Source organism: Cervus canadensis, chromosome X, assembly GCF_019320065.1.
Source record: "Cervus canadensis isolate Bull #8, Minnesota chromosome X, ASM1932006v1, whole genome shotgun sequence".
In the NCBI taxonomy this organism is placed as follows: domain Eukaryota; kingdom Metazoa; phylum Chordata; class Mammalia; order Artiodactyla; family Cervidae; genus Cervus; species Cervus canadensis.
Genome location: NC_057419.1, coordinates 129,557,982 through 129,576,753, shown reverse-complemented (window position 1 = coordinate 129,576,753; position 18,772 = coordinate 129,557,982). Strand labels below are relative to the sequence as shown.

General features: G+C 45.5%; 1 protein-coding gene across 2 annotated transcripts; it reads right to left on the bottom strand.

The window, feature by feature from the left end:
• Positions 1 to 2,454: 2,454 nt before the first annotated feature.
• Positions 2,455 to 15,427, bottom strand: AKAP14 (A-kinase anchoring protein 14). 2 transcript variants are annotated; one of them, XM_043458975.1, is made up of 6 exons: positions 15,333 to 15,427; positions 12,217 to 12,380; positions 12,041 to 12,132; positions 6,565 to 6,744; positions 4,042 to 4,094; positions 2,455 to 3,292 (listed from the first exon to the last, which is right to left on the bottom strand). In XM_043458975.1, the coding sequence occupies exons 1-6, from the start codon at positions 15,347 to 15,349 to the stop codon at positions 3,163 to 3,165; spliced, it is 636 nt and encodes a 211-aa protein (XP_043314910.1). In that variant the 5' UTR covers positions 15,350 to 15,427; the 3' UTR covers positions 2,455 to 3,162. The 2 variants fall into 2 exon arrangements, with proteins under 2 accessions (XP_043314910.1, XP_043314911.1); XM_043458976.1 differs by lacking the exon at positions 15,333 to 15,427 and adding an exon at positions 14,509 to 14,522.
• Between the last annotated feature and the right edge of the window lie 3,345 nt (positions 15,428 to 18,772).

Genomic DNA, 18,772 nt, shown 5'->3' with positions numbered 1-18,772 from the left:
TTTTGGTAGAATTCAGCTGTGAAAGCCATCTGGTCCTGGGCTTTTGTTTGCTGGAAGATTTCTGATTACAGTTTCGATTTCCTTGCTTGTGATGGGTCTGGTTCAGTTTTGGAAAGTTACACTTTTCTAAGAATTTGTCCATTTCTTCCAAGTTGTCCATTTTATTGGCATAGAGCTGCTGGTAGTAGTCTCTTATGATCCTTAGTATTTCAGAGTTGTCTGTTGTGATCTCTCCATTTTCATTTCTAATTTTGTTGATTTGGTTCTTCTCCCTTTGTTTCTTAATGAGTCTGGCTAACGGTTTGTCAATTTTATTTACCTTTTCAAAAAACCAGCTTTTAGCTTTGTTGATTTTTGCTATGGTCTCTTTTGTTTCTTTTGCATTTATTTCTGCCCTAATTTTTTAAGATTTCTTTCCTTCTACTAACCCTGGGGTTCTTCATTTCTTCCTTCTCTAGTTGCTTTAGGTGTAGAGTTAGGTTATTTATTTGACTTTTTTCTTGTTTCTTGAGGTAAGCCTGTAATGCTATGAACCTTCCCGTTAGCACTGCTTTTACAGTGTCCCATAGGTTTTGGGTTGTTGTGTTTTCATTTTCATTTGTTTATATGCATATTTTGATTTCTTTTTTGATTTCTTCTATGAGCAGATTTCATTTTAAACATTCTTAAACTTTTCAGTTTATTTTTTACATCTGTCATTCAGGTTAACTTCTCACTTTATCACTTTTTTATGGCTACTATTGACTTTTGACTTTGGGAAAAATGAAAAATTCTGGGACTGTGAGATCATGATCTTTTTTTTTTTCTTGCCTCCTTTTGTTCAAGTTTAGTTGTTAAGACATAGGAGGGAAGCAGGGAGGGGATAGTAGAAGTTTTGGCTGTTTTTGTTAAGGTTGTTTTGAACTGCATTATTATGTGCCTAAGATAAGTTTAAATTATCTGAATGATAGGGAATTTCAGGCTCTGCTGTTATAAAATGCCCTCTCTCCTTATAAGCTAACTTCCCAGATGACTCAGATGGTAAAGAGTCTGCCTGCAATGCAAAAGACCTGGGTTCGATCCCTGGGTCAGGACGATCCTCTGAAGAAGGGAATGGCAACCCACTCCAGTATTATATTAGTTGAAAGTATTTTTTTTAAGTTGTAAAACAAAACAGTGAAAGTATACTTGATATACTTTATTAAAGTATAGATTAAAAATTTACTACTTAACATATATTCTAGGAAAATGTCTACCTTTAACCCAGTTAATGAACTAAACAGCCAGTTGGCACGTGGCAACATTTATGATGACTGAATTTGAAGTGATTGTGATTTACCATCTTTGTTGCCTAGCCTAATATATCTATTATTTCTGAAAGTTGAAACTAGGTCCCAAATTTGTGGGTCATAATCTGTCCATTTCCCTGTGTGATAAAATGTAAATTTTTATTTCCCATCTAAAAATTTTATTCTCAGGAATTCCCCAATAGTCCAGTGGTGAGGACTCTATGCTTTCACTGCCGAGGGCCCAAGTGCAATCCCTTGTCAGAGAACTGAGATGCCACAAACTGCAAAAGGGGGCCACATTTTTTTTAAATTTTTTTCTCTAAGAACATTAGTTTTTGTTACTAGTTCCTAGAGACTGAATGGGATTGTTCTCTGATTTTCATTCAGTAGGCAAGGTAGTTTAAATGCAACAGTTGTTAAAAACTTTTTATTTTGTATTGGGCTATAGCTGATTAACAATATCATGATAGTTTCAGGTGGACCGCAAAGGGGCTCAGCCGTACATAAACATTCTTCCCCAAATTCCCCTCCCATCCAGCCTGCCACATAACATTGAGCAGAGTTCCCTGTGCTATATGGTAGTCCTTGTTGGTTATCCATTATTAAATATAGCAGTGTATATGTGTCAATTCCAAACTCCCTAACCCTTACCCCCACCCTTCCCCCTAAATGTAACAATTTTGTGATATGTGAATATTATGGATTTCCATTGGATTCTCCTGTCTCCTCTACAGAGTAGATACTCAATAAATGCTTATTGAGTAAATGAAAGAAAATATATTAATTTATTTCAGAAATTTATCATATCTTTCATTAAGATTTTTTCAGTAAAGATCTGCCAAATAGCAGCTTTGGTAGCATATTCTTTGGGAAAGAGGAGGGAAGAATAAAAGGGCTAAGAGTATTTTATTTTCAGCCCATTAGAGTTACTGCTTCAAGCTGTGTTTTAGTCACCTGAGCCATAAGTTAAATGGGAGGGCTGTTGTAATTGAAATATACTTTTTTGTTCTCCAAGGAGACTTACCTAGTTCTCCCACCTCCTCACCTGTTGCTCTGATAAGATTTTCCCTCCTTTTCAATTTATTTCACAAATGTAACAGTTGAAGAAGAAGAAAGAAAAATTACCCACAGTTTTACCCCATCAATTGTCTTTAGTATTCTGTGTTCCTTTCAAGTGCTTGTCTACATAAATATGTATTCTGATATACCTATAAGTAATCACTCGTAATTTTGTCTTTTGTGTTTTAAGATCTTGCAGCCAGGCAAGACAGCTTCACAGGGATGGTAGGAACAAATGATCTGGTGTGAGGATGGAAGAAGGCCAGAAATAGTAAGGGTGGTGATTGAACCTTCCCTGTTTCATCAAGCCAATCCTCAAGCCACCCTAGTGCCATCACAGTTGCAGTGGGCAGCATGCCCAGTTGCAGAGTTTCAGAATGTATTGTTTAACATTGAGGCTTAACTTGCATTAAATAAAGGGAACTGTGAGCAGGGAAACCCTTCAGACTGGTTATATTATGAGCTGTAGAACTGTTGCCATTTTTCTGTTCCCCAGTTGTGCCCATGAAAGAGGTATGTTCAGGCCGGAGACTCAGGCTCAGATGGGGGAACGAAGAGCCAAGGACCAAGCTCAGTTTGGTCTGACAGGTGAATTTAATCTACTCCCTAAACTCAGCTTTTGTATCTGTAAGACTGAGAGATACAGATAGTGATGGGCAAAACCTTTTAGAAAATAGAAGACAACTTAGTGGTTACTCTACTAATGTAATGGAAGTTGCCAACTGGAAAATGAATGCAAAGAAAAACAATGCAGCTAGATTGTGTGCCACAAATTTATTAGTCAATAAATATTCTGTGGTTTGATGTACAGTATCATATTTTTAATATTCTCTGATTAGAAATCTCCTAAAATATTCTGGAAGATTCCAATACTGTTGAATTGGAAGATATTTGGATTTATTAAAACATATTTGGCCTCAATAATGTCCCTTAGCCATTTTTCTCGAAAGCGAATCATTCCTGGTCTGCAGAGGAAGAGAAACAAACACAACAAAAGCTTTTAAAGGGAAACAAAACACTGAGCCAGGGATCCATTGATTCCCTGTTTACTCTGTTATATTCCTAGTGAGCAAAATGCCTTTTGGGGGTGGGGACAAAGATTATCTCCATTCATTAGGCCCAGTCAATAAAAGGGTGAGTTTATATGTAAAGATTCTGTAAGAGAGCTGATGTACAAATAAAAGGAGTTATTGAATATTATTTATGAGTGAGTTCCATGTGATTGTGAAGTTCCCCATTGAAACAACAGACAGGACCTACTTTGGCCCCACCCTACTCCAGCAACTAACCTCAAGTTGCTAGTCACTGAAAATCAAGACATTACAGATAAAATCCATTTTCTAGAACAAAAGCAGAATCTTACTTTCAGCCCATCTTAATGGAGTAGGTGGTCCAAAGAAGAAAAGTGACCATTACATAAATTATCTGTCATTGAGGGCTTCCCAAGGTGGCTCAGTGGTAAAGAATCTGCCTGAAATGCAGGAGACTCAGGTTCAATCCCTGGGTTGGGAAGATCCCTGGAGAAAGATTTCCCAGTATTCTTGCCTGGGAAATCCCAAGGACAGAGGAGTCTGGAGGGCTACACTCCATGGGGTTGCAAAAGAGTGAGACATGATGTAGCAACTAAACAGCAGCAACAAAACAGGCCCACTGGCTTCTTGGAGTGTGATGACCTTGTCCTACTACCCTTTTAAAATCTCTAAATTTTCTTTACCTGTGAATTAATGAATGGCCCTCAAAGACATAAGAGACATCAATGGGTGTATCCTAAGAGAAAAAGACAACTGTCAGCCAAGACCAGTCATACCAACTCATGATTCTTTCCATTGCTACATGTATCCATAAATACAGTCTTTAATTTCTAGAATTCATCTTCCCTGTGAATTGGAGATCTGTGGGTGGTAGTTCTTTGTCACTTCAAACCTGTGTTCCCCCAAAAGATCTTTTAGGGAATAAATACCTTAAGAGTCTCCATAAAATTGAAAACAAGTCAGGGGAGGCTGTGCTCTCATTACTAGGAGCATGAGGAAGTCATGTGCCTTCTTTACATGGTCCAGTTTACTCAGCCAACAGCACCAACTTACCTTGTAGGGACAGCCTAAGAATGAAGCCATGTAGATGAACACGGTACAAAAACATTTAAAAAATGTCTTTTACAGTTATAATTCTGTCTCAGTGACCCCCATCCAGTGTCCCCTCCAAAATTATACTTGGAATTCTGAGCAAGAGCCTGGCTCCCAAGTCCTCTCTCTGTGTGGTCTCGTTTACCTCCAGCAGCCTCCCTTTCCAATGTTAGAGCTTGCCAGTTAGCAAGATAGCTGATGGTGGACTGTATGACCAGGAGAAATGAGAACTCCTTATAGTCTACCTCTTTAGATCACTCCAGGTTCCAAACTCTCCAAATAGGGGAGTTTGTACTAGGATAGGATAAATATAGGACATGGTTGGCTCACTATGGTGTGGTTATCTATAAAGCCTTAGAGTCAGGAGAGCCTCAAATAGCTTGGGAAAGGATGAAGGCAAAGGGGAAGTAACACTTTTATGTCTCTTGTATTCCAGGCATCATGGTTAGTACCACCCTGGTTCTAAGGATCCTAACCCTGGATTCATGGGTGTCATTTGGACTCCTTTCACAGCAGCTGTCAACATATTTCATATTCACAGTCAACCTAGTGGTGACAAGCAGTCACTCCTTCAAATACTCAGAGCCAACTATTTGCCAGGTCTTGTTTTACAGCAGCACCAAAATCCCTGCCTTCATGGAGCTTACATTCTGGTGGGGGTGCAGAGTATAACAAGGTAAGAAATTACATAGACGATCAGAAGATGGTAAAGTATTAGGGAGGGAAGGAGGGTTCCAGTCAGAGGGAACAGCAAGTACAGAAACCCTGAGGTGGGACTCTACCTGGCTTATTTGAGGAGTAGCAAAATCAGAGTGGCTGGAGCAGAGTAAGTGAAGGGGCAGGGGTAATGGGAAAGCAGAAATAACAAGGGACCAGATCACACAAGGCCTGTAGGCCCTCACTACTCAGGGTGTCGTCTGTGGATCTGCAGCATCAGCAGCTCCTGGGAGCTTCTTAGTAATGCAGAAGCTCAGACCTGCTGAATTTGAATTTTCCTTTTAACAAGATCCCTGAGTAATTCACATGCATTTTGAAGTTGGAGAAGCATGTTGGAACATTGGAGGTGTGACATAACTTCATTTTTCCAAGACTTCCTATGGCTGGCTGAAAAGAGACAGGATGCAGGTAAAGGTGGAAGCAGAAAGACTGGCTAGAAGGCTATTGAAATAACTTTGGTGAGGGATGATGATGTCTTGGCCCAAGGTGGTAGAGGTGCAGTGGGAAGAGAGGCTTGGATTGAGCGCCTATTTTGAAGGTAGGGCCAACAGGATTTTCTAATGGATGTGACTGAAAAAGAAGAGTCAAGGAGGATGACAAGGATTTTGGCCATCAGCTGAGATGAGGAAGGCATAGGTAGGTCAGACTTTGAAAGGAAAATCAGAAGTTCAGCTTTGGATACAGTAAGGGAGATGTTTAAATATCTAAGTGACAGAAGTCTGGGCTGGAGACAGAAATTTGGGAATCATAAGCTGGAGGTGGAGCTTCCCTGGTGGTCTAGTGGTTGAGAATCCTCCTGCCAATGCAGGGGACATAGGTTTGATCCCTGGTCTGGGAAGATTACACATGCTGCAGAGCAACTAAGCCCATGCACCCTAGGCCTGTGCTCCGCAATGAGAAGCCTGCACACCACAATGAAGAGTAGCCCCTGCTCACCGCAGCTAGAGAAAGCTCACACATAGCAACAAAGACCCAATGTAGAAAAATAAATGCTTTTTTTTTAAAATAAGCTAGAGGTAGCATTTAAAGCCAGGAGACTGGATAAGATTGTGCAAGAAATGAGGATAGAGAAGATATCCAAAGGCTGAGTTTCGGGACATGCAAACATGAAGAGGTCAGTGAGAGAAGAGACCAGAGAACCAGTAGAGTAAAAATTGGTCAATGAGGCAAGAGGAAAACCAGAAGAGAATGTTGTTGTTCTAGAAGCCAAATGGAACATTTCACAGAGGAGGGCGTGATCAGTGATGGCAAGTGCTACAGATGGGCTCCACCAGATTGAAGACAGAAATATGACTGTTCAGTTTCACAAGGAAGGGGCCATCAATGGCCTTGACATGCGAAGTCTCTTCTCATTGAAGTCTCACTGAAGGGAACAGGGCAGCCAAGGAAGCGCTTACCGGAGGTTTGTTTTTGTTGACCTTGATGGTGAAGTACACACTGGCAGTGATTTGGGCTATGGGTCTCCGAGCAGTTGGGATGCTCCAACGTACACAGTAGATGTAGTAGAAGCTGTGAAACACATCTTCCTTCCTTAAAAACTCTGTGTAGTGCTCCCAGCGGCCTTGATACTCCCAATTCTATTTCACAGGAGAGAAGAAAAAGCACACAGAGGAAGAAAAGCAGACTTCTGTTCAAGTCCTCTCAGTGCACCCCAATCTTTTTGGCACTAGGGACCAGTTTTGTGAAAGACAGTTTTTCCACGGCCAGGGTTGGGGGGATGGTTTGAGGCTGATTCAAGTGCATTACAATTATTGGGCACTTTTATTCCTAATCTAATGCCGCCACTGATCTGACTGGAGGTACCTACCGGTCTGTAGCCCACAGGTTGGGGACCCCTGTGATGAAGGCAGCACACAACAGTAGGGATTATAGCCCCACTTCTGGAATCCATTTCTAACCTTTTAGACTGAAGTTCAAACTATAGTCAACTCTCACTTATCTCCAAGGGTAGAGGAGAGAAAAGGTGGAGCTAAAATGGGAAATAACCTAACAGTGCAGACATTGCTTGAGATTGGATTTTGGAGTGCAGGGGCGCACACTCAGGTGTGTGTAGATACACACTGTATGCATGTCCACAGTGACCTCCTTCCGGACCCTTACTTGGAAGGCAAGTTTGGTTAATTGGCAAGTAATTAGAAAGTGCTTAGAATATGTGTTCTGCTCACTCCAGGAGACCTAAATGTGTGACTAGGAAGTAATGAGGCTGGGACGTCCCTGGTGGTCCAGTGGGTTAAGACTTCACCTTCCAATGCAGGGGGATGCAGTTTCGATCCTTGGTCGGGGAGCTAAGATCCTACATGCCTTGTGGCCCAAAACATAAGACAGAAACAATATTGTAACAAATTTAATAAAGACTTTTTAAAAAAATGAAAGTGATGAGGCTGATTTCATCACCTGTTTGGGAAAATCAGACTCACTTCATTGCAGCCCTAGGTGGTAAGTAAAATAAGATCAGAAAAGGAGTAGGTCAGGATCATCCAGATGGCTTGGAGAAGCTTCCCCCTCCAAAGTACACACCTTAATAACACCTCAGGTCCACACAAGTCATGTTGCACCCTTGAGTCTCAGCACCAGGCCTTGAAAGCCGGAGATATTCATCAAGTTCAACAAACCCCCCTTACTCTGGCTGTTGGGGCACAGAAAGCTTCCAAATTGAAAAAGATCCTAAATTAAGATGAAGATCCACAGAAGGACGGGAGTAGGATTCTCTAACAATCCCAGTGATATCAGAAGAGAGTTTGGGAGGAGATGGTAAAAAGACTTCAGGCCTTCCTTTAAAAAAAATAAATATTGGGACCTCCTTGGTGGTCCAGTGGTTAAGAATCCATCTCCCAATGCAAGGGACATGGGTTTGATCCTTGATTGGGGAACTAAGATGCCACATGCTGCGAGGAACCTAAAGCCTGTGCGACTGCATGCCACATGAAGAACCCGCATGCTGCAACAAAGACCCAGTGCAGACAAAATAATAATAAAAAGAAACAAAAACTGTAGGCTGGTCTTCTGCCTCAGCTGATTTTATTTCAAACTTAAACCCAGTTGGCCGTTAGAGTTGGCCAGAGAGGAACATCAGACTCTAAATTTCTTGAGATCAGGTCTCTGTGTTCTTACACAGATCATTATTCCTTTGAATGAAGGAGTCAACAGTCAATCCTATGAGGACCCTTGGACCATGCCTTTTATTTTCAACCTTTCTATGTTATACTTGATACACTTTTTTAGGCCTAATGTTTAATCTGTCACAGAGACTTCTCTGATGGTCCAGTGGTTAAGACTGTACTTCTAATGCAGGGGGTGTGGGTTCAATCCCTGGTCAGGGACTAAGATCCCACATGCCTCTCCGCACAGCCAAAATATTTTAAAAAATAATCTGTCACAGTCACAGGCTCTGTAGCATTGGAATGGTCCCTAAAGATCATCTAACAGAGCCCCTTGCTTTGCACATGAGGATCCCGGGACCTAGAAATAGGAAAGGACAAACCAAACAGCTGGAACTAGGACCCGGGCTCCCAGGCAGCCAGCTCAGTGCTCTCTCCACCCCATCAGATGTCTCAGCTCTAGGATATTCTAAAGCGGGCTTAGACACAGTAAATTCAGCTGTCTCCATCAAGCCAGTCTCTTCCCATTTTTGTCTCTATGCTGTGAGTGTGTGTTATCCCATGTTTTGTCATTTTTACATAACATTGCTTTATATACTCACTTCCAGGAAAAGAGTATCTCATTGTGCTATTCTGCCATGGATGGCTTAGACAATAACATACTATTGGACACTCAAAATCAACAGGCACCTGGAAGTATATGCACAAAACTTATCCCTGGTAAGTGACATCTGAAGGAGTAGAACTGGATATTGTAGGGATAGAAGGGGGTTTTCATGTTCTACTTTGTGGCTTTTTGCTGAGTTTTTTTTTAATAATGATATCTTAATTTTATTATGAAAATATTGTAAGTGTGTGATAGGCATGAGGGATTTTCCAGGTTTTCTTGTATAAAGAACTTCTTTGTGTATTCTTGGGACTTCTCGGTGGTCAAGTGGTTAAGACTCCATGCTGCCAATGCTGGGGGCATGGGTTCAATCCCTGGTCAGAGAACTAAGATCCCACATGCCGTGCAGTGTAGCCAAAAGATAAAAATAAATTTAAAAAAATTTTTTAAAAAGAACTGCTTTGTGTATCCTTGTTACTACATTGCATTGCTGAAGAAAATAAACCAGTGCTGCCCACTGGCAGTGTATAAGTGTACCCATTTTTCCCTCCCCACAAACACACAAGCCTTCTGATACCAGATTGAATCATTCTTATTCACATTGTAATACCTTAAAATCTTTTGAATTTGCACTTTTCATTGATAGTAAACTGTATTATTTTTGGAATCAAAAAGGACTCTTCCTATTACAGTGAGAAAAGTATATCAGATAGACCTACAGTCAAAACTTTATTTTGCTGATTAATCAGAAAGACTTTGGACAAATTGCCCAACCTCTGTGACCCTCAAGTTTCATCATCTGTAAAATGGGTACACTGAGGTACCCATACCCAGGTTTTTTGTGAGGATTAAATGAGATAATGCATGTGAAATGCTTAGTGGTGCTTGGCACATTGCAGTGCTCACTCAGCAAATGGTAATAACTCCTAATTTGCCATCCCCTGGTGTGTGGTGAACTCTAAGAAATCTGCAGTAAGCTTGAGAAAGCTTTCCATTAGAAGTGCCTGGCACTTAGATGGTAGACTTTACTTCTAGGGCTTGCTGCATTAGTAGGACTGGAAATGGTGGTTTTATGTCAGGAGTTACATAGAGCTGCTAGCTTTTCCATCACCTTCTACTTTCTAATTTGTCTCTGTCCTCACAACAGTCCTACCAATGAGTAAGACAAATACTTTGACTTAGCTTTTCATCTGTGAAGAAATAATGGCACAGAGAATAAATCTGTTCATATATTCAGCACATATTTATAGAGCAGCTCCTCTGGTGACTCAGCTGGTAGAGCATCTGCTTGCAATGTGGGAGACCTGGGTTCGATCCCTGGGTTGGAAAGATCTCCTGAAGAAGGGAACGGCTACCCACTCCAGTATTCCCGCCTGGAGAATTCCATGGACTATACAGTCCATGGGGTCACAAAGAGTCGGACACGACTGAGCGGCTTTCACTTTCACTACCATGTACCTGACCTTTCTAAGGCCTGGGGACATGACAGTGAACAAAAATCTCTGCCCTCATGGACCATGTGTTCTGATGGCGGATAAAGGCAATAGGGTAAATAAAATCTAATATCCTAGATAGAGCTGAGTTCTGACGGAAAAGAAATAAGTCAGAGGAGAAATGGGTGCAATTTTAAATCAGGTGGCCGGGAAAGGCCTCAGTGAGCATAAGGCATCTTAACAAAGACCTGAAGAGAGGGAAAACGTGACCCATGAGAGTAGATCTCAGGGGAGAGGGAACAGCAAGTGTAGAGACCCTGAGGTGGGAGCATGCCTGGCAGTTCAACTGCAAGTACAACTTGAGTGAGAAAGGGGACCAGGGAGAAGGTGGTAGGTGATGGAGTCTGAGCAGTCAGTTGGGAGGAGGCGGGGATGGAGACTCAGATCACATGGGGCCCTGTAGCCCAGGCAGGACTGACTTTTAGCCTTTTACTCAGGACCAGTAGGATCTCCAGAGGCATGTTTTCCTGCTTGTTCTCTGTCCCATTCAGTCTGATTCATAAACCCTGGGTGCAGCAGGCAGAACCTTTGGCCCAAACCCAAATGGAAGATGTTCTCCAAGTGGGAAGGCCCAAGGGGAACCAGAACTTTGCACCATTTGTCTTCATTGTGTTCCTGGTACCCCGTGCAATGGCAGCAGCAGTCGTGCCGCTGGATCACAAATGGAGGGTGTGGAGTCCCAAACCCCTGACCTTTCCTCTTTCCCACTTGACTGGGGCCTTCCTGGGCCTGGGAAAGTGCCCTTAGGCCAGAAGGCTTGGATGGACTGACCAGAGGAACAGAGACAGCTGGACACTTCTTCCAGGCTCCGGGAGTTTGCCTCCACCAGTTTCACCTGGTTTCTCTTCCAAGGAAATAGAGCGAGTGGGGGTTTCAGACCAGTCTTCTTCCTCCACCCCGCCAGTATGCAAAGCAACCCAGGGCCTTCTTCCCAGAGCTGCCAGGATAAGCCCCACAAATAGGTCAGAGCCAGGACCAGGAGGAAAAAGAAAAGGAGTTAGGAGCATGTGCATCTGACTGTACAGTGAACACATTCCAGAGCTAAGTCAAAACACCTGTGATCTCTCTACATCCCCTCTGTTAACGTGAGAACTCTAGAGCTGGGACTACAGAACCCCTGTTTTTAGAGAGGCATCTCCCTCCTTAAAAAGGAAGCCACTCCCCAGTGGCTCAGTGATAAAGAATCCACCTGCCAATGCAGGAGATGCAGGTTCGATCCCTGGGTTGGGAAGATCCCCTGGAGAAGGGAATGGCAACCCATTCCCATAATCTTGCCTGGGAGATCCCATGGGCAGAGGAACCTGGTGGGCTACAGTCCACAGGGTCGCACAAATCAGACACAACTTAACAACTAAACAACAATTCCTTCTTAGGCCATTAGGCCCCCATTTAGGGCAGTGGCATGGGGAAATTGCTTAGCTGAGAATATCTGATTTTCTTAGGGAAGTGTACAGTGAAGACAATACAAACACTGGGAAATACGATTGTGCTGTTCACCTTCAAAGACTATCCCATCTTGATTTTGAAATCCAGATGAGACAGTTTTTATTTATTCAAGTCGCTTGTGGTATCATCACTTAGGCTTTCTAGCAGGACTTCCAACTTTTCATCAAAGAGGAGTCTTTTTGTCATTCTTCGCCCTTGTGTGCAAAGCTGGAGTGGCCAAAGGACTTACCAAAACAAACTCTTCAACTTGCTTACGGCCCTTTTCTTCTGTGAATTCACCGTGGGTGATCCAGTCGATATTTCTGACGGGGTTTTCAGCTTCTGCAAACAGAGTATGAATGTATTAGTTACCTCCTAGTGGAGCACTACCTAACGAGACCATAGGCACCCAGACAGGTTTACTACCTTCTATAGACTTGATAGCAGCAGTGATGGCATCCTTGGCTAAAGTTAGAGCTATTTCTGTTATGTCTTGAGGGTCTTTGGCCATTGCCTGGCTTGTGGAACCTTTATCCTCATTTGCTTCCTTCTCAAACTTGACTTTTTTGGTCACATTCATCTTCTTTTCACTGGAAAAAGAAACTCAAGAAGTTACTTTGTGTGTGTGTGTGTGTGTGTGTGTGTGTGTGCGTGAGTGTGTGTGTGCGCATGTGCACATGCCTATATAAACTCATCTTAAGTACAGACTATCTATTGAAGAATCACAAGACACAGGAAACAATTGTTGCCTCTAGGGAGGGTATTAGGTGTTAGGGTAGGAGGGGTCTCGCTGTTTACCTTCTGTGCCTGGATGCTGAGATCCACTATTCCTGAAAACCAAGGATTTTCTGATTCTCATAACCATGAAGACTTAAGTCAAGGAAGGTGTAGCCAAATGATTCCTAACTTCCTTGTAGTTCTAACAGTATTGATTTCTAGTTGAGTCTTTATTAGAACTTCAACCCCCAGGTTTCCCTGGTGGCTCAGTGGTAAAGAATCCGCCTGCCAATGCAGGAGATGCAGGTTCGATCCCTGATCTGGGACAATCCAACATGCTGCAGAGCAACTAAGCTCCTGTGCCACAACTATCGAGCCTGTGACCTAGAGCCCAGGAGCCACAACTACTGAGCCCATGTGCTGCAACTACCGAAGGCCCTAGAGCCTGTGCTCTGCAACAAGAGAAGCTACCACAGTGAGAAGCCCGTGCAGTACAACAAAGAAGAGCCCCCACTTGTAGCAACTAGAGAAAGCCTGTGCAGCAAGGAAGACCCAGCACAGCCAAAAATAAATAAAATTATAAAACAACAACAACTTCAAACCCTGCTTTAGGCTACTGAGGGCATGTGGCTCTTTGAAGATAAAGTGAATTAAAAAGATTAGAGGCAGTACAGTAGAGGAGGGGTTTGCTTTTCAGTTTTGTTCCTCTTGGATTTTCCAGATATGCAATTATCTGTCAGAAACTATCTTTTCTTTTGCCATCTCTTTCCCTGCAATATATAAGTGTTAGCTTTGGGTAACGCTTCCAGAAAAATGGAAAGGAAACGAGACAGTGGCTTCTTTTGCTTCAGGCTTCAAGGGGTGTGCTTTTTGGTGTGGCACCAGTAAGTATGATGCTGGCTCAGAGCTTGAAATTTGTTAAGAAAATATTTGTCTGCTCCTATTTTAGTAAGATGTTTGTGTGTGTTAGTCACTCAGTCGTGTCTGACTCTTTGAGACCCCATGGACTGTAGCCCACCAGGCTCCTCTGTCCATGGAATTCTCCAGGCAAGAATACTGGAGTGGGTTGCCATTCCCTTCTCCATGGGATCTTCCTGACCCAGGGATCGAAGCCACGTCTCATGCATTGTAGACAAATTCTTCACCGTCTGAGCCACCAGGGAAGTCCAAGATGTTTGTAAGAGATAATTAAATTTTTCCAAGTGTGTTTAACACTTGTCCAGATTGTGGAAATTAGTTATCAGGACTTTACAGTCACAGAGCTAGAAGTCTTTGCACATTTTCCATTTTTCCCCTTGAGTCTTGGAGTCTTTCTTTCCCTGCTGTGCTGAAGTCTCCTCACTGAGGTGCACTCACTTCTAGCGTAGCTATAAACCCCCTGCAGGCAATCTCTGCTTGGCCAGTGCTGCCTGAAAGTGGCTCTCTCGCTCCTAAGGGAGCTATTTATTTCTCTATAAATAGCAACTCCCAATTTGGGGGGTTTAATGTGCCTCATTCCATTTGGCTCTCAGCACGGCTGTGAGATCATGGCTGGACATCTATCTTGTGCCTTCCAGGCCCACTTTCCCCACCTCCCCTGCTCTCCAGCCAGGAACACTGACCTGCTGGGACTGTAACAGTGGGCTGTCCCATGCCCTCTGGCTTCCAGGAGGTGCCACACAGTGGGGAGATCAGGCTGAAAGGAGAGTGAGCTCCAGGCAGGTATTTCCCCCGGGGCTCTCCGCCTCCCGGGTCACCCCTGACTGGCTGTCTGAGGAGGTGGCCACCAGTCCCAGGGCAGCTCGCTCACTTCTCAGTCTGGTGAGAGTAACCATCCTCTCCCCTCAACGTCATGGCCCCACTGTTAGCAGCCCCAAGGAGCCGTCCTCACCCTCCTTTCCCTACCCTCTGCCCATACCTTTGTAAATATTCCCTTTACTTAACCCTTCTCTCTGACTTTCTGTGTGCCAGCAGTTTCCCCACTGGGGCCCTGAGTCATAAAAAGAGGGACTCTATAGTTACCACATGAACCAGGAAGCCAACCTCACATCAGGCCATCCAGCTCCACAGTCCGCCTCTCCTCCACCCTGCCCTCCTCCCTCCCCTCGACGCTTCACAATGAGTGATGACCTCATCGCTGTGAGCCTCTTTCAAGAAGGTCATCCTTTGTTCCCTTTCTGGACATCATCACTGGTCCCAGGCTGTGGTGGGTGCTGTACTAGGCAATCCAGCTCCCCTGGCTGCAGTGGAGGGGTGGACAGGGTCATCCTTTGGGGGAAAATGGAATCTTCCCAGGCAGCCCATCCCAGAGTGAGGAGGGACTCAAGGGTCGGGGTAAGGGTGTCTGGAGGCCCTTAGCCCTCGAGAACTGGCTCTCCCACCCCGAGGCCCATGCCAGTTTGGCCAAAGCAGTTTGTCATAAACCCCATCCAGCAACATGATCCTTCAGAAAACGGCCCATTTGGTTACTTGGTCATTCGGTGACTTGACTTTCAGTAAATTGCCTCTTGATGAATTGACTGGAAGCCAAATCTGTGCCCTTCAAACCCAGCAAATTAGTTGGGGCCTTGTCTATAGAAGGACCCCAGGAGCCCTGTGCTCCAGTGGGGAACAGGCCTCAGGAGGCAGTTCTCATCTTATCCTCACATGCCTGTGGACCACAGACCCAAAGCCTCCCTCCCACCGGCCTCACCTAGCTCTTTCTCCTCCTCCCCTTCCTAATGTGAGGCCAGAAGGCAGAATGGCTATGAAGGGCCGGGGTCAAGTTTGAGGTGTGAGTAACAAATGGGGAAGACAAGTTCAGGCCCCTTTTGCAGAGCCCTCCCATCCTTCATAACCCTCAATACCTCTGTGACCGGATCATTTTATCCTGGATCCTCGTATGAAACAGCAGCGGTCTGGGAAGCCACAGAAAGAGTCGCTGGGCAGCTTTTCCCCTGGCTTCCCGGCTGGAATGTTTACACCTGCTACCAGGGCAACACCAATTTCAGCCAATAGGAACCAAAGCTCAAATGATTGACTTCTTCTGTTAGTGAGAGGGCGGCTAGTAGGGTCACAGCAGCAGTCTGAGCTGTGGATCAGGACTAGGCTGTCCTGTCCACGCTAGCTTCCCCCCAGCAGGTGGACTTGCAGGGCTGCACAGGAGTAGTGAGCCTCGCAGCTGTTATATACTGGGAGTCCTTATTGTGTGCCAGTCACTGGGAAGTGCTACATCACAATAGCCCCAAGAAGTAGGTGTTGGTGTTTTCATAACAGTTGAGCAGGGGCACAGAGTGTATTACATAAGTTGGCTAAAACTCAAACCCAGAGCTGTCTACCTTCATTGACTGAGCTTTCACTTATTTATTCCCACCTTCTGAGGTTAGGATCTCCCTTGTGTGCCTGATTATTTTCAAAGATGTCTTTTATGAATCTAGGATGAGCTTATATTGTAATGGTTATCAGCACATACCCAGGAACAATTTACTTAACATTTCTTAGTTTGTCTATAAAATGGGGATGACAGTGCCTGCAGAATCCTCTTAATGAGGATCAAATCACAGTTTTACAGAAAAGGCTGAGAACAGTGCTTGGTACATCAGAGCCAAGGCAGGAGGAGGGCTCGTGTGGACACTGCCATTGGGGAGCACAGAGGCTCCTGAGCTATGAAAACGCTGGATGATGAGGACCTGCCTGGCTTCTGTTTGTTGATCTGACTCCCATACAGCCCATCAGACCAACTGCCATGAACCTTCTAGTGCCTCAGCAGGCCCTGATCCACAGCCCTGCCCTCCTCCTGGGTTCCCTGGGAGAAAGAGGGAGAACTGGAAACACTGGGCGGGGTCGCAGCTGCACTCCAAAAGGACAGAGCTCCAGCCGCCTGTATGCGGCAGAGGCGGCAAGACCTAAGAAGCCCTGGGACCACTGGTGCGAGGCCCAGGGTGAGCATGGAAGGGTGGGCAGTGGGATTCTTAACTGCCCAGAGGAGACATGCAATCCACCAATGAGACGCTCTTAGAAGGTAAAATGTTCTTAAGGGGGAGCCCGGAAAGATTTCCCAGCTGATTAGAAAGGCTCCTCTTTGAAGCAGAAGCTTCAAGTGGGTGGCCAGAACGTCACCGTTTACCCCCAGCCAAGCCCCTCACTGAAGCGACAAATTCTGGCCTCTGGGCCTAAGAGATTGAGAGACCTTTTGAGCCCTCATCAGCAATGAGGACAGGGACTTCCAAACCATGCCCTCCTCGGATGCCTCCTCCCCAGGCGGCACCGCAGAAGTGTTGAGAGGGTGGGGGTGGGGGTTGGAAGTGGGGGCGCAGACGGGAGAGAAGCAGGTGGGGCAGGAGGAGAAGGGGCAGGAGATAAGCCTCTGGCAGCGCCCCTCTCACACACCCCCGTCCCCAAGCTCTTGCCCTGGAGGGGGGGCCGGGCCCGGGGAGAGGGGCCTTGGACACGGGGTCACACGGGGTCAGAAACGCGCCGTCTCTGGCTTCGTCCCTTGCTCCAGCCAGGGGAGGGAGAAGGGGCGGGGCCTCGCTTGCCCCGCGTGTGGAAAGTGGAGTGCATTGGTACCCAGGATGCGGTGCTCAGTAGGGGGTGTTGTTTGGTCGCTGTCAGCTTCTTCCTGACTTGAGGACAGTTAGGGGAGGAATAAGTTGGGGAGGGGGGCGGAAGCGGGCAGGGGGTCCCGCAGGGGCAGTAGACATCAGTACAGGAGAAAGGACAGCCACACCCTGGGCCTTGGTTTTTCTTCCTTCCCACCTGTATCCTGTTGAGGCTTGTCCCAGGCCACAGGTGCGAGGCCTTGCAACAAGGCCACAGAATCGAAGCCCAGAACCAAGGACACCTCCCAAGCTGACTGAGCCCCTTCGTAATGGTTGCCAAAAGCCCCCTTGATCCTCACTAACAAGTTCCTGACTCCCAATTAGGCCAAGGTGCCCACTCCACTAAACACCCCATAGCGCCCCAACCCATCACCTATTGCCAGCCTTCCAGCAAGAATTTTGTCTTGAGGCTATAAAAATTGGCTATTAACTCACGAAAACTGTCAGCTTTCTCTCCTCTGTCAGGAGGTCGTCCCACTGCATTCACAGTACCCACATTATCTCTGCTCTTTGTTCTCAGTAAAAACTCACTCCCTTCTGAAATGTCCTGTGTCTGGAAATTCTTTTCCAACCCGCGATCAGACAGCCTCAACATAGCCCTTCGTTCCCTCTAAGCTCCTGCCCTCACCTCTCCTGGTACCTTCAGCCTATCACCCCCTTCCCTTGTTTATCTTCTTACTCCCCCAACCCCGGCCGATGCCCCACAAGGCTGTTCTCAGAGATGAAGCTCATGCTATATGCTGACGATCCCCTGGCAAGTGATCCCAGTCAGCTAGCACGGGTCTTCTGAGGACTGCAAGGCCCTGAGGTGAAGTAAAGCTGAAACAAGTTTCCCACCCTCAGTGCACCTACAGTCTAGTTGGGAGGATAAACTGCGCTCACCTGACAAGAGAAGCAGTGAGTCAAATGTAGCAAGGCACCATGGGTTTGGGCAGCTTCTCAGCAAGTGTGGCTGATGACTTCACTTCCACCGTAAAAGGCCTGACTAGACTGTCCCCAGAAGGGAGAGGAGGTGACAGGAGCCCAGGGCCTTTCCTAAATGGAGGGCTGTTCTTCATCCATAAAGGCCACACACCCTGCGTACTGTGTCTGTCAGCCCCAGGTGGGCAGACCCCTGAGAGCTGTGATGTCACAAAGACCTCTTGCAATATTCCAGCGGTCCTTGAGCATGCAGGTCTGCCATTGGGGGAGTGCCTCATTGAACAGCTTCCTGCTCAGAACACAAGTCCTATGGCAGAACTGTTCCCAGATGGCTGGCCTTTTGATGGGGATGCCTAGATGGTCATTCCCACATTGGGCAGCCCTTAACAGACACTGGATGAGAACTCCAGAGTTGCCCTAGAGACCTGACCCAGCTTGACCCAAAGACTAGGCTCTTAAACTTAAGAGATGGGAGTGGGCTTCTGGGGGCCTGCACTGTTTTCTGGCCTCTAGAAACAAAGAGTATTAAGCCTAAAAGGAAAACAATCTGTCTGCTAAGTGAAACAGACATTCCCCAGCCCTGTGGTAGGTGGCACATAGGGGTACAGGCAGGTATGCCAAAGAAAATCTTAAACACACAGGGAAGATTCTTGTTTTCTTGGGGGCAAGTGACACTCCGTGTTTCCATTGTCTTCCCTTTTCTCCTACTGCCTTCAGCATTACAGTTCTTTGGTGTCATAACTGAAATTGCATAGTTGTTGAACTTACCTGGTGGCGCAATGGAT